Source organism: Pseudochaenichthys georgianus, unplaced genomic scaffold, assembly GCF_902827115.2.
Source record: "Pseudochaenichthys georgianus unplaced genomic scaffold, fPseGeo1.2 scaffold_410_arrow_ctg1, whole genome shotgun sequence".
Classification (NCBI taxonomy): domain Eukaryota; kingdom Metazoa; phylum Chordata; class Actinopteri; order Perciformes; family Channichthyidae; genus Pseudochaenichthys; species Pseudochaenichthys georgianus.
This window is the reverse complement of record NW_027262975.1, coordinates 70,001-86,010: the sequence shown is the minus strand read 5'-3', so window position 1 is coordinate 86,010 and position 16,010 is coordinate 70,001. Positions and strand designations below refer to the sequence as shown.

The 16,010-nt window shown below is 40.5% G+C and overlaps 1 protein-coding gene across 1 annotated transcript in view; it reads left to right on the top strand.

The window, feature by feature from the left end:
* Nucleotides 1–7,095: 7,095 nt before the first annotated feature.
* mao (monoamine oxidase) overlaps nucleotides 7,096–16,010 on the top strand; it is a 60,722-nt gene continuing 51,807 nt past the window's right edge. The window contains exon 1 of the mRNA XM_034078306.2: nucleotides 7,096–7,247. Coding sequence (XP_033934197.1) covers nucleotides 7,193–7,247 — 55 coding nt within the window. The 5' untranslated portion in view covers nucleotides 7,096–7,192. The remainder of the gene's footprint in view (nucleotides 7,248–16,010) is intronic.

Here is a 16,010-nt window from a genome sequence, read left to right as displayed (position 1 = left end):
CTGTCTGTTAATAATAATAATGTATTTGTTGTTGAGAGGGTAATGGCGTAGCTCGTTTTAATCATACTTATGTTCAGAGTTGGGTGTAACATAATATTACTTTGTCGGTAACGGAGTAGTGTAACGCGCTACTTTTATAATCCAGTAATCACACTACAGTTACTAACATTGCCCCGACACGCGTTACTTCGTTACTTTCTAAAATCAGTCATAATCAAACCTCAACAAACACCTGCAAAGAACACATGCTAGGTGAAGCTAACGCACGGCTATTTGTTGTTTGTTTATATCACACACGTAGTCTGTTCTTCTTCTCTGTTTTCCGGTTGTTGCCTGTTTTGAATGACGAATACACACTACCGCCGCCTGCTGGTAAGGAGAGTTATTGCCACTCATGCATGCGCAGTTCGTACGTGCTCGGCTGAAGTCTTTGCGGTGTCTGATTCCAGTGCAACACATGGCCAACACGCAGGAGAACACGCCGACGCAACAGCAGCAGAGATAGACTGCGCAAAATATACAGATAGCAGGAGACAGAGGACAGCCACGGTCAGAGGACAGCCACGGTCAGATAGCGGGAGACAGAGGACAGCCACGGTCAGATAGCAGGAGACAGAGGACAGCCACGGTCAGATAGCAGGAGACAGAGGACAGCCACGGTCAGATAGCAGGAGACAGAGGACAGCCACGGTCAGATAGCAGGAGACAGAGGACAGCCACGGTCAGATAGCAGGAGACAGAGGACAGCCACGGTCAGATAGCAGGAGACAGAGGACAGCCACGGTCAGATAGCAGGAGACAGAGGACAGCCACGGTCAGATCGGAAAACATTCAGGATCTGGATCAGTCTTATGCGACATTTGAAACTTTAGCAGTCAACTCAAGTTGCTGCCCTTATCTTGTCTCTGTTCAAAGTGAAATTTACACAGAAATAGCCAAATATCATTCTGGGTCTTAACACACCCCATAGTGAAATATATAGCCTAGTGTAAACCTTATACTAATAATAGCAAAATTGTCCATCTACAAAACTTGGATGATATTTAAAGATGACCAACAAAAGTTGTGTAAGGCACACAACTGTTTTTCTTTCTGAGTATGTCATGTTAAATATCAAAATTGATCTTTTGGTTGATGAAGTCAGAGATAATTAAATCTGGGCACATATTTTGTGGTTGCTGAATTAGAACACCCAATAAAATGTTTATGTTGAATGAAGACTTTCCTCTTTGTATGTACTGTATATTTTTCTTTGTACAATGTATTGGTATGTACTATACATTTCATGTGTAGTATTTGATGTGTATTGTAATGTTTCAAAAATAATAAATACGTTAATTAATTAATTAATCTTACCACCAGACACAACATGAACAAATGAATGATACACATCAGGACAGTAACTTCAACTTCAGTATTTTAGGTGTACAGAAACCTCTACTCATGTTGTTAAATGATATACAGTAATATCTTCCATAAAACGTAGTTGATTGATTTGAATAATAATTACTACCACTGCACAAACAGTAAAAAATGATATGCCTACAATTTATGAATTTGTCTTCTCTGTGGGTTGTATACTCTTCATTCTTTATGCAAATTCATTATAATTATTATTTTTCAAAGTTCGTTTATGATTAATTCAAAGCATTAAAATAAATGAGAAACAGAGCGTCATATACCTTTAAGAAATACGTGGGGGGTGGGGTTCATAACCCTTTAGGAAACACCCCCTATATGATCCGCCCCTTTAGGATCCGCCTCCTTGCTGCGGTCTGCATCCAGACTCTATTGGTTTCCCGGGGCAACCCTCACAAGAAACACCGGCTGTTGTTTACGCCTGCTGTGACGTTAGGTTGCCTCCGAAGCTTCAAAGCTGTTTTTATCGTCTGAATTTGGCGAAAAAAGTTTAATATTCTTAAAACCAAGACTTTGTTTATTTAAAATCAGATGAAAACAAACTGTCACGGACCCTGCCGTGTTATCTATGATTAGGCTACTATACGCTTTTCATTCATAATGTCAGCGGGAGGGGGGGGGGGGCGGCGCTGAGGAACAGCAGAGTGCGGGCTGACGGGTGTCTGTGTGGACACTCCCCTTGTTGTGCGTCAGCAGAGCTACAAGTGTCTCAGGTTCAAGTGAGACAGCTAACGTCTGGGTAGTGTTCATGACTTCATGTGTATGTCATCTAATGGTTCATCTCAATACATACACATTTTCCGTGCTTTCCAATAGTTTAAAATAGTTTTTATTCCACTGTTAAATAACCTGTTCAATACAAACATGCCACTTGTAAAAATGAAATACAATTTCTGTGAACTGATATGTGTTTATTGAGCTTTAGAGGATGTTCCCATTTTTTGTGGATGTTCCCTTTGATTGTAAAATGTCAATGAAGATGTCAGACTTAGTATATGTGTTAATAATTACATACAACACATGGAATTGTGTGTGTGTGTGTGTGTGTGTGTGTGTGTGTGTGTGTGTGTGTGTGTGTGTGTGTGTTCCAAGTGAATCTGCGGCCCCCTGGTGGCCAGTACATCAATGATGTGGCCCCCACCACCATCAAAGTTGCCCATCTCTGCTCTAAGTTAATAAAACATGCCCAGACATCCATGCGGTAACAAAAGAAGAAAGCGCGCCGCCTGCCGCCATTTGATGCTCGAACATTTTGTGAAAACTTTGCAACCCAGCTAACCTTCAATGTTTTTTCTCTTTAGGCTGAAACTGAAGCAACTGGTAGATAAAGGGCTTCTTCAACCTGGTGAGCCTTGCAGTGGAGAAACTATAACGCGCTTGGGGGGGGGGGGGGGGGAGCCTGTGGAGCCTCGCAGCAGCGAAACTGTGGTGGCTTACACTGTAGGTGCGCCGCGTTGGGGGGGGGGGGGGGGGGGGGGGTTAGTGTGTGTTAAGATGAGAGATAAAAACCATCCCTTGATTGCAAAGTTAATGCAGACTACCTTTGCCCTGCAGCGCAATGAGATCATCAATGATGAGCTACCTGTTGGAGGTAGCTGGCCTGCCTTGACAGTGGAGTCACAGGTGAACATATTTGAGATATTACAACTATATAATAATTGTGTGTGCCTTTGTCACTGATAGCTTGGCATGTTTACTTTACTGTTTATCTCTGCTGCCTTCAGTCCACATATACATTGTACTCTGAATTAAAGAGTCATTTTATATGTTGGCAGAGTTTCACAGGATAACGAACCTCATCGGCATGCTGTTGAGCTTGTTCAGGAAGAAGGCGCCACGCAAAGGCGAAGTGTCTGAAGTTCAGCTCTTCCCCGCCTATGACCTCCAGGTGCGTCGGTTAAGCCTCTTGGTGTTTTATTATCATACTAGTGTGGATTTTCTGTGTGATACATAGACACACACACACACACACACACACACACACACACACACACACACACACACACACACACACACACACACACACACACACACACACACACACACACACACACACACACACACACACACACACACACACACACACACACACACACACACACAATGTTCTCTGTTTACATCCTGCACTTTAAATCTGTTCATTGAAAAATGTGTTACTGTTCAGCTTCAAGTTGAAGGACTGTTTCCCATATATTATTTTATACTTTTATACTTTAAAAAAAATATCTGGATATTTGTCAAGGCCTTAGCACTTTTTAATTTATTTTGTATTTAAAAGTTAGTTATTTGCTATAATTTATATATATTGTTTGGTAAAGTGTGTGTCACTTAATAAAACAGTAATTTGCATTTAAATGGTCAGTTTTAAAGTGCTTTTTAATGTTTAGTCAAAATGTTAACTTGGGGATTTTGAGTTACAGTTAACTAAAAATGTCGATGTAATCGGTTTCAACAAACGTTTTAAGTATTCGACATTCCGTTTCGAGTACTACTCAATTGAATATTTTAATTCATATTGGGGTTTAGAGATAATAAAAATATTTAAGTTAAATCTACCTGATTTTCATATCTACTGTGCTAACAAAATAGCTAGTTGAAGAGATATGAAAATGTTTAAGTTAAAGATACTTGATCTTTATATGTACAGTGTTAACAAAAATTATTAGTTTAAATAACTTAATATATCCATGTTCCTTTAACTTAAAACAATATGTTTGTGTCACTTAAAAATTACTAGTAAATAGAACTCAATTGATAAGATTATACTTTAACTTAAAACATTTAAGTTATGGTTACTCAAACATTTCATGTAATCAGTTTCAAAAAAACCTTTGAGTTCTATTAACTTGTCAGGTTTTACAGTGTACTGTGTGTTTGATTTAAAGGAGTCCTTTCATGTGGGAGAGAAACTCCATCTGGAGGAAACACAGACACTTTAGATGCACAGAGAACTAACAAAGTGAAACACTTTGAATGAAAGCATGAGTAAAGTGGTAATAATGAAACATCAAAGTGTGGTTTTCATGTTGCAAGTGTTTCTATCAGAGGTGTGGACTCGAGTGGACTCGAGTCACATGACTTGGACTCGAGTCAGACTCGAGTCACATGACTTGGACTCGAGTCAGACTCGAGTCACCAATTTGATGACTTGAGACTCGACTTGACAAAATCACAAAACTCTTGCGACTTGGACTTGAACACCAATGACTCGGGACTTGACTTGGACTTGAGCCTTCTGACTTGAGGTGACTTGATCATTTAATTCAGAGGTCTCCAACACGCGATCGCGAGATGCCGCTAGAAGAGCAGACTCCCGTCGGGGAGAGCAGAATCTTCAGCGACTCCTACTCTTGCTGAGAATCCTTGCAGGCAGGGGCGGGTCTTTATTTAGCTGGGCCACCATGCGGCCAATCATATGCGAGGACACACATAGGATCATACCATTATGTGAAAGAAGGGTGGGGGGCACAGCAGGTGTAGTGGTACAGGCCAGCTGCACAGAGTGACGGGGAAACGGATTTAAATGCAAGTGCGTCGGAAAATGTCAAGAAATGAGCGAAAACCGAAAAAAGAAGCAGCGACTGCTGCTTTTCAGCGATGTTGGAGAAAGCAAAGCTGAGTGCAGGATTTGTAAAATGAAAATAACCTTCAGAGCAGGTATTTTGTTGGTAACCACTCAGGATTTATTGTCAGAGGTGGGGGAAGTTCAGATCTTGTACTTGAGTAAAATTATCAGAGTGAATACGCAGTTACAATAAAAAGTCCTGCATTCAAAATGTTACAAGTAAAAGTACAAAAGTATTTGCATCAAAAATATAGTTAAAGTAGGCTTACCACCTGCAGAGGGAGATGCAGGTGTTCTTTTCCCCATAGCCCGCCTGGCTGCACATTATCCCTTGCATAGAGATAGATTGTGCAAATGTATTATCTTTTCAATTTACACACGGCATCTATTGCACGTCTGTCCGTCCTGGGAGAGGGATCCCTCCTCTGTTGCTCTCCCTGAGGTTTCTCCCATGTTCCCTTTAAACTGGGTTTTCTTTGGAAGTTTTTCCTTGTACGATGTGAGGGTCTACGGACAGAGGGTGTCGTATTGTCATACTGATATTCTGTACACACTGTGAAGACCACTGAGACAAATGTAACATTTGTGATATTGGGCTATAAATAAACATTGATTGATTGATTGATTGATTGATTGTGGGTCCCTTATAACATGTTGTACACAGTGATAAACATTCTGTCACCTCGACATCAGGGATCGTATACATTAAACTCCTTCTGAATCAAACCGTCACGGTAGCCTTAACTTACGGATCCCTCTTAAAATAGAAAAACACGTTACTTTACCAGCAGAGAGAAAATTGATTATTAAATTATTAATGTTACTAATAAAGAGCAGTTTGATTATTAAATATTATTCTGTTGATCGATGTCATTACATTTGGTGAAAAGCACATAATGACTTGTTTAAGACTCGTTTTGTCAAAGTTTAGCACTTGAACTTGACTTGAACTTGACTTGAACTTGAGACTTGACACTTGACTTGAACTTGACTTGAACTTGACTTGGACTTGACTTGAACTTGCCCATCCTGACTTGACACTTGACTCGGACTTGAGCGCAAAGACTTGAGACTTGACTCGGACTTGCAAAACAATGACTTGGTCCCACCTCTGGTTTCTATCATTTCAAGTATGACGTGTTATCCTTACTAAACACGGAGAAGTTCAGTTCTTGTGCTCCAAACATGTGGAACTAACTCCCAGAAAGCTGCAGGTCCTTTGGAATCCAGGCTGAAGACTTTCCTTTAATTGAACCTTTCACATCTCACACGGCACTGTCACTTTTTAATCGTGTATTTACCCGTGTTATTCTATATGTAAGCTTTTATGTTTATTTGTTTCTCCATGCACTATTTCTGAATGCTCTTTTTAATGTGTGTTAATCACTATATGAATTGCCCTGTTTTAAAAGGTGTATAATGTTGCCTTGTGAAGTGGCTGGAGTATATCCAACATGTACCATATCACTCTATTTTTGTATTATTATTTTAATTTGTATTCTATTTTATCTTTAATGTTAGCGGCCGTGGATCTTAGAACAGCAAACTCCATTGAAATGTTTAAAAGCAAATTAAAAACCTATTTTTTTAATAAGTCTTTTAATTTGGATCGCTGCTGGTGTTTCATCTTGTTCTCTATTTATTTTAATTGTGTTGGTATGTTTTCTTTTTGTTCTGTAGATTCAAGATAGATAGATGGATAGATAAGTACTTTATTGATCCCAATGTTTAAGACACAAGAAATAAACAGTACCAAATATTTCTGAAATAGAAATAAAATAGCATTAAAAAGTACATTTAAAGAAAATATATATGTGGATGTGGAAAATATACATGTTTCAAGATTCAAGATAGTGACTGGAGTTTGCACCATTATACCATACATACAAGTAAAACCACAGATAGAGAACTATTATAAGAACACTATAATAACATTACAAAATAATAAGGAAAAACATAGTGACATCGAAAATGAAATAAAGCAGTATGTACATTGCAATAGAATGCAGTAAAAGATCAAATATGCAGTTAAATATAAAATAAACCAGAACACACTCCCCTCCCATCCTGTCTCTGGGGGAGGAGTCAGGGGGGAGTGGGCCTGCCTCGCGCTTTTAATACAGATGTGCTCCTCGGCGCGACGTGCGGATCCACGGAGACCCGGACACACACACTCACAGACACACACTCACACACTCACACGGCACCATGACTGCAGCCAGCAACACCTACGACGTGGTGGTGGTCGGCGGAGGAATATCAGGTTGGTGCAATATCACAAAAACTTCCTCTCTCTCTGCAGGGCACACACATATCCACACACACACAACCACACGCACACACACATTGAATGTAATGTGCACGCGCTGTGTGTAAGGTGATCAGACAGCTGTTGCGCTGAAACTGTTTTCTGGTTGAATACAGAGACTTTTGTCAGGCTGGATTCAGTGTTTTCTTTCTACATCCGTTTTTCTCCGCCTCTTCCGTAAACTCGTCCAGACACACATATACACACGCACACACCCGGCGTGCACCGCTGTATCTCAGCCTGTTAAGTAACAGCTAATCAGCCACAGCATACTTTGTGTTACATAACGTTCAGGCGGGAGGGGGGTCGTGGATTATTACGGGTTGCATGTGGAAGTCTTTCTAAATGCTTGTTTGTAATGTGTCTGAATTAGAGTCGCTGTGCTGCTGTGATTCATGCGCGTCTGCTGCAGCATATGTTGTTGTGCTCTGAGCAGCTGTCAGGCGATGTAAGGCTGCTTACATCATGCATGCGAGTCCTGCATCAGTTAGAACGGCATGGTAATACCGAGCTATCAGGGTGGATGTATTCTCGTTGCAGCAATAACAGTGTATAATACTCTGATCCTGGTGAGGCTTCCTTGGAAAGCACACTGTCTTGTTAGAACACTTGATTTCATGAACACGGGTGGTGTGTAGTTCCTGAGTAGTGATGTGCAGACTGACTCGGTTCCTTTGATTGAAGTAAATAGACGCTGTTAGAACATTGTTTCTCTCAGCAGTCTTTTCTCAAAGCGCTGTCCGCCCCTTTAGGGTGGGTTTAATATCTCAACAATAACAACACAGTACTATTGTGATTCCTGGTGTCACTAGCAGAGGTTGCTTCCCTGAAAGCACACTGTCTTGTTTCTTTTTGCCGCTGCTTTTAATTGAACTATTCATATCTTAAACTGCACTGTAACTTTTATCCATGTATTTTTTCTTTTAATGTTTATTTTATTATCTTTTCTTTTTAATGACTGATTTTAAATAACATTTTGAATTGCCTGGTGTTGAAAAGTGCAATATAAATAAACTTGCCTTGCCTTGTTACAAACACTTGATCGCATGTGTGGGGGTGGTGTCTAGTTCCTGGAATAAAGTAATGTGCAGAGCAACTCTTTCCACTGAATCGGTTCTTTAAACTTGAATAATTTAAATCAATTTCAAATATGGCTCTTTTTTTGCTACCTGCACCAAAACATTTGCCCTCAAACATTCATTATATTGCATTGATTCAGCACGACACCTGCGTCCAGGCAGGCTATGCAACGCTTAATACAGTGTTACAGAAGAGTTAATGATCAACAATCGATACGGCATATGTGCTGCAATCAGCAGGTGTTGTAATAGTGAGAAACAACGTGTTTAAAATCACATGTCATGCCTCACGTGGATAGCTTTCTTTGCAGTTCGATGTCACGCAAATACTGGAACAAGGTATCACTGTGTTGCCGTTCTTTGTCGGCGGAAACATGACTTTCTAACTGGAATTGGGATCTTTTGAGGCGCTGTTGTAAATGGACTGTACTTATATAGCGCTTTATCCAGTCTTTACGACCTGTTATGGAAATCTGGGGCCCAAACACAGCTGGAGAGTACAAGTCAAATGATCAAAACAAATAAATGGTGAATCAAGCAAAGCTGTCTTTTGGTTATTTATTTGAAGCTTCAAATACACGACATAATAATATATTGTCACCGGTCGGACAGAGTATGGAAAGTCTGCTCGAGAGTGCGCAGAACAATGGGAAAGCAAAGGTTATATAAGGAAATGAGTGGGAAAGAGAGAAATCTGGATTCACACAGTCAGATTGTTATTAGACACCTGGCCTTCAAAGGGAGATAGCATAACGGTTCTCAGAGCAGGGAAGTTCGTGTGTGTCTGTGTGAGTCTCTTAGTAGCCAAAGCATCTCTTTGGCCTTGAAGGAGAGGAAGAAGAGATATATAATAATGGTAAGAATATATCAGGAAATAAGAAGCATTTGGTTTAAACATATGAAAGATATAATAAGGATAATAATAAGGATGATAATAATAAAAATGTCCACTACAGACCCCTCAAAGCGCTTTACATACTACATGTCGTTCACCCATTCATACAGAGCAGTGTACCTTGCTCTAGGACCTAACATTCACACACCGTTGGCCTTCAGGAGCAACTCAGGGTTAAGTGTCTTGCCCAAGGATACATCGACGTGTTGGCTGCACGGGCTGGGATCGAACCCTCAACCTTCTGGTGGAAAGACGACTGCACTCCCTCGCAGCCACGTAGTAAATGTAGACGCTCGAAAAACCTTTACTCGAGTCCGATTCAAACACTCGTTACTCGTGCATTCAGTGTCGTTGTGTCCGTGCACAACATCTTCTTATGTTTTAAAGCTATTGCAACTCTGGAGAAAAAGGCAAGAGCATCAACAGCGTGTGGAAGAGTCTGGGATTCATTGGTAAAAACTAACACTCACTTCGAAGAGTTGTTCCAAACTATTTGATCGTTCCCTTTTGCTCATGCCTAATGAAATGGAAGTATTCCCAAGCTCAATGTTGCTGTAGGTCAATGGTCTACAGATTGCTGTTATCTCATTGGGCCTGAAAGTACAAAAGGGTGCAGACGATGATAAAGTAGTGGACCTTTAGCTCATGGGAAATGCATTTCCTTCGTGTGCAATTATCCTTTAGTGTCGTGGTATTCTCTCTTTTCATTTGTGATGTTTTTTCTATTTCTCAACACATAGAAAGTAGAAACTCTAACGGTACGTCCACACAGCAGCTTCAGAAGCAACTTCCACCGCTTCCAACGACTTTGAATGGGGATGACGTCACTTTGCCTCGCTTTTCGCCGAACTGCATTGTGGGGGAGCGAAGCGAAGATTTCCAGGATTTCCAGGATGTCCAGGATTCAAAAGTTGAGCAATGTTCAACTTTTGAAGCTGAGCTGGAAGTGTCAGCCAATCAAACACGTTTATGCAAATCTGACAGTAGAAGCGCTAGCCAATCGAACCGCGTGTACGCAGGGAGAGCCAGACCGCAGTTCATTTCCTCATATTCCAAACGAGAAGTTACGGTAGCAAATCACCCGGTTCTTTACGACCAGAACTATTAACGGGATACAAACCGGAGGAGCCAGGCATGGAGGGAGGTGGCAGAGACAGTGGGGGAAACTGGTAGGGTTTCGCCTGTTTGGGGAGTTTATATATATATATATATTGCTCGCATTAAATCCCCGGGTTTTTTTGCTTTGTATGTCGGGGGCGGGAGATTCATGTGATTGGTTGTTGGTCGAGTTGCTCGCAAAAAATCCCCAAGCTTTCAGACACGCCCAGCTCCAAGATTTTCAAGACTTTTGAAAAGCTGCTGTGTGGACGTACCGTAAGGAGGATTCCGAGTGGATCAAAGCTATCCGGTGGTTGGAAGAGAATGTACCTGTTAGAGTTTGGGAGACAGTGGTGTGAAGATAGTTGCTATCGTGCCACATTTCTGCAGCTACACACGGTTACATCCTTACGACTGCCGGTGCCGGAGAGCAGTCAGAGCTTCAGGGCCAAAGTCAGTCGGCCCGGCAGGTCAGTCGACCGCCTGTCAGACGGTGAAGAATGTAGGTCATTGTCAGTTCAGATCCCAGTCAAACAAATGCTACCAAAGCAAGTTAATTGAATCAAACTCTCTGCGTCCCTTCCTCTCGTCCCTCGTGTCACATTAGCGTCTCTCTAATTACACAATTTGTTTACACCGTCGTCCTTCCTGGCTTCAGTGAGGGCCACATATAACAATCACTGTCCAATCAAAGCACACATGAAACGCTACCCTTCGTTTCTCCGTTTGCCTGCAAATGTGATTTTTATTTCTTCCTTACCGGCAGGATTGTGAGGCTCCAGCACTTCCTGAGGAAACACTAAACACTTGTGACAGCTTGTTAGAGAGGAAGAAGGGGGAGGAAGAGGAGGGTGGGTACTGAGGAAGGGAAGCAGGGTAACCTCTACTTCCTGCTTTGTGACTGTGGGAAATCAAAGTGGGAAACAGAGAGTCTGAGAATTAGGGAGGGGAGAAAGAGAAATCAGTGTTTGCAAGGAGAGTATAGAGAACTGGAGAGAGGATGGACGTGTGCAAAGACTTGAGAGAAATGATGTGCATTTGCTGGGGCTATTTTACAAACTATCGCACTTGGAGATAGTAATGTTTATAACAGCAATTATATATATATATATATACGCACAGCACAGGAGCTACAAGAGACTGGATGTTTATAATAACATATATAATAGCTCAATAGGCTACAGACAGATAAGATTCAACACATATGCTAATGCTAATATGCTACTGCAACATATTTGAAAATGCACGTTTCTAGTTGTTAAAGGTCTCCTGTTATTATACTATATTATATTCAGGGTTGGGAGGGTTACTTTGTAAATGTAATCAGTTACTGATTACTGATTACATGGATCTGAAAGTAATCCAAATACAGTTACGTGTCTTAAAAAAGTAATCAGATTACTTTTAGATTACTTTTGGATTACTTTCCAAACTGGGTATGTTCTGGTGAACAGGAGACACAAAAAGCAAAAGGAAACTGAACGTGTTTTACTGTTTTAATGGCTTATCAAGAGCACACTGAAACATCACATCTGAAACGATGTAACAACATAATACACTTGTTGGGGATGCAGCTTGGGATGTGAGGAGTGAGGGACACGGCTTAGAACGGGCGTGTCGCCTTCTGTCCTGCCAGTGTTGGCAGGACATGAATTGAAATGTCTAACCCGGACTTCATTTTAAGGACATGTCGGCCAGGGGTGTAGAGCTATATTTGTTTAAGCACCGGATTGGCAAAACAGGAGAGTGTGTGCACCAGTCTGCCTTGATCTATGAATTCATGTCCGTGACACTCAGTATCTGCTGCCCACAGCTGTTTATAGAAGGAACACCTGCTTCACTTCATGACCTCTCTGCAGCGCCAGGAGGCAGCGGGAGGGTTAGCTCCGCCTCTGAGAAGAGGAGCGCGCAGTGCCTTTCACGCACCGCCTTCACTGTGTGTACCTTCAGAAATAATCATTAGTAAGGCTAAGAGCGACCGCAGGCTGATGTGTTTTAACACACCTATATACACACACGCGATTTAAATCCAGACTTTTGTTCCTCCATGTTTCGTTGTTATTGTTTCACTGAGCGAGCGGACCCGCCATTTTTTTTTTCAAACGCTTTTTGGTCCATCTGCGCGGTTTTGTGCGCTGTGGTGATTCCGCTGTACCTTTAGAAATGAATATTAAATGTTGTGAGGAAATCTTTCCACCAATAATTCCAATGAGTAATCCAAAATGTATTCACTTCAGGTTTACGAAAGTAACTGTAATCAGATTACTCGTTTTTCAAATGTAACGCGAGCTGAATACAGTTACTTGATTTTTGTATTCTGATTACGTAACGCCGTTACATGTATTCCGTTACAACCCAACCCTGATTATATTACACATACTCTCTTCAGTACAGGTTAGCTCCGAGTGTTAGCGATGCTCGCTAATGTAAACAAAGACCATATTACTTCCAGAACACGTCGCACATTGTTTCTGATAGGGCCGTGGGCGTAAAGCCCGCCCACATTTAAGATATTACATCATATCGGCAGCAAATCTGGATCAGCTCCGTTTTTAGAGATGTGGGTACGGAGGAAAATAGAGAGGGTTTTATTTCCTGACACACCGGGATCACATATTTATGTAGAAAAGACATACGAAAGTGCATTTTGCAAAGTAGGTGACCTTTAGGATACTTCCCTTAGTACACTGCTATGGTGTACACTTATGCAGAGTGTGAGTTTACACTTGCACATGGCTGCTGTGCCCTCAACAGACAATCGATGCTGGCAAGGAATGTTTTTCCAGCAATTTGTGGGACACACTTCTGCACTTAAAACAGCAAATGACTCCTTTACGAGTCCCCGTGCTGCTCTTTAACTTTCTGATGTGGGAATAAGCAATGGTTGCTCACAAGTTTACGGGAGTGTTGTGTATAGAAAGTATTGAGTTATATTTCTCGCGCTACCTAACATCCATGAAGGCAACATGACAGAGGGAGACCTGTCACTCAGGAAGCCAAACTACTCTTTGCTAAGCCCCGCCCCCCCCAAGGAACATCAGGGCCAAAAGTCTGAAAGCGAAAAAAAACGGCCTGAAAGCGAAAAACGATCTGAAAGTGAAAAACGATCTGAAGGTGAAAAGCAATGTGAAACCTGAAAAAACAAGATTTGAAACTGAAAAAATATTTTTTGGAATCTGAAAACGAAAAATCTGCAAAATCTGAAAAAAAATAAGGATTCAAATATCAAAATATGTATAAAAGTGAAATCTGAAAATAAATATTTTATTTAAAAAAATTGCTGAACTGAATCAAAAATAATATTCAACCTGAAAAATGATTTCAAATACTTATTTTTATTTGGAATACATCATTGTATTTTTCAAAGTTCAGGATAAAAACTTGAACTTTAAAATAAATTGTATTTTTTTGAAAGATCAAAACGTATGACCCTGAAATAGCTCCATAGCTGTGCAGATTCTTCAACAGTGGGAATAGCGATCTGGGGGCAGGTCGCAGCTTAGGCAGAGATCACGCAGCTTGGAGGAGAACCCTCGTCGTTGGGTTTGCAGCCATCGAATAAACATGGGTGCCGACCCATGTGTCAGAGGGCAATGATGCGAGAAGCAGGGTTCGTACGGGTGCTTGAAATCCTTGAAAATGCTTGAAATTTGACGTGGTGTTTTCAAGGTTGGGAAAGTGCTTGAATTTTGGGAATGGTGCTTGAAATTGAGATAAAGTGCTTACAAATGTAAATGCTTTACTTTTACAATAAATTGCTGTCTGACTGAATAGTTCGCTTTTTAGATTAAAAGAAAATAATTGCTAACGTTGCATGTTACGTTTGTTTAAGCTAACGTTAGCGAGCTGAATAGCGAACTCGATTGAGGGATAATAATAATTGCAGGGGACAATCATTTCAGATGAGCGTCTATGTTATGTGCGTTACAGTCGCCATCCTGTGGTGTTCAGAGGACGAAGCTCTCACGGCATTTCGTGTTATATAGTCACGAAATATAATCTATTGATTCGACACGGAGCGATTTTGAAAGCAATGTATTTCTACTGTATGTTTCGTGCCTAAACCAAATGTGACTTGCTCTATCGAAATCAGTCACATTGACCCGAAGACACATTTTCGTTTGTATTACTGGTCTCGGGGAAGCTCGCGAGTGTGTTTGTGTATTTTTGCGTTTGTGTACCGGGAAACACTCACAAGAAACACCGGCTGTTGTTATGCTTGCTGTGACGTTACATTAGTCCGTTCTCTGCTTGTAATCATGCCGAAGCTTCAAAGCTCTTTTTATCTTCTGAATTTGACGAAACAAGTTTAATATTCTGAAAGCCAAGACTTTGTTTATTTGAAATCATGAAAACAAACTGTCTTTTATATAAAATTGAAGTATTATAGTAAAACTACATTTTGCTTTAATGCCATGTAATTGTAGAATGAACACAGTCTTCCTTTGGAGATGTCTAAGTCAGGAGTCTTGAGTAGTCAGCATTACCTAAAGTCATTTTACACATTTGTAAATATTATTTTCCACTTGTTACCATTGTCAGTCTATTTGTATGCAGCTCTGCGTGATTTTGTGGCTACAATTCAGGCTAATACACTACCAGAGGTGGATAAGTACTCAGATGTTGTACTTGAGTAAAAGTAGAAGTACTCAGATATTGTTTGAGTAAAAGTAGAAGTACTCAGATCTTGTAGTGAAATTATAAGTACTCAGATATTGTACTTAGTAAAAGTAGAAGTACTCAGATCTTGTACTTGAGTAAAAGTAGAAGTACTCAGATCGTGTACTTGAGTAAAAGTAGAAGTACTCAGGTCTTGTACTTGAGTAAAAGTAGAAGTACTCAGATTTTGTACTTGTGTAAAAGTAGAAGTACTCAGATCTTGTACTTGAGTAAAAGTAGAAGTACTCAGATATTGTTTGAGTAAAAGTAGAAGTACTCAGATCTTGTAGTGAAATTATAAGTACTCAGATATTGTACTTAGTAAAAGTAGAAGTACTCAGATCGTGTACTTGAGTAAAAGTAGAAGTACTCAGGTCTTTTATGGGAGGCCTAGTCTACGTACAGGTCACTAATTTTGAAATATTAAATTTAGTTTTCTTTTCTTTAATTTTTCATCCTCGTGTAGAATGCTATCACGAAACACACATCTGATTTAATGTGAGGTAGGGAAATAATCATTTGAGTATGTGTATATAAATATGTAATTTACAACAGCTGTAAGATGCTTGAAAAGCTGGAAAATGCACCTTGAAAAGTGCTTGAAAAGTGCTTGAATTTGACTTAGGAAAAGGTGTAAGAACCCTGGAGAAGTTCAGCATGGAAGATAAAGGACAAAGAAAACAGTGTTAGTTTTAGCAATGATTATTCGGGGTTCCTTGACTCCCCAGACAGAACTGTCAGACATTGAATGTTTCAAAAAAGTGTGTATATTTGATCTCCAAAGTTAATTCAGTAATGGCGAGATTATGCTGAGGATTGAAAGGTGAGAGGTCTGTGTATATTCACCACCTGAGAAACCAATAGAAAGCTGGAACAACTGCATCTGACGTGTATCAATGTATAGTGAAAGCCCTTTGCCTGAACTTATACGTTAACCTTTGCACGCGTGCGAAGTTAAGAGGCCGTCTTTATCATAGCGTGGAGGAC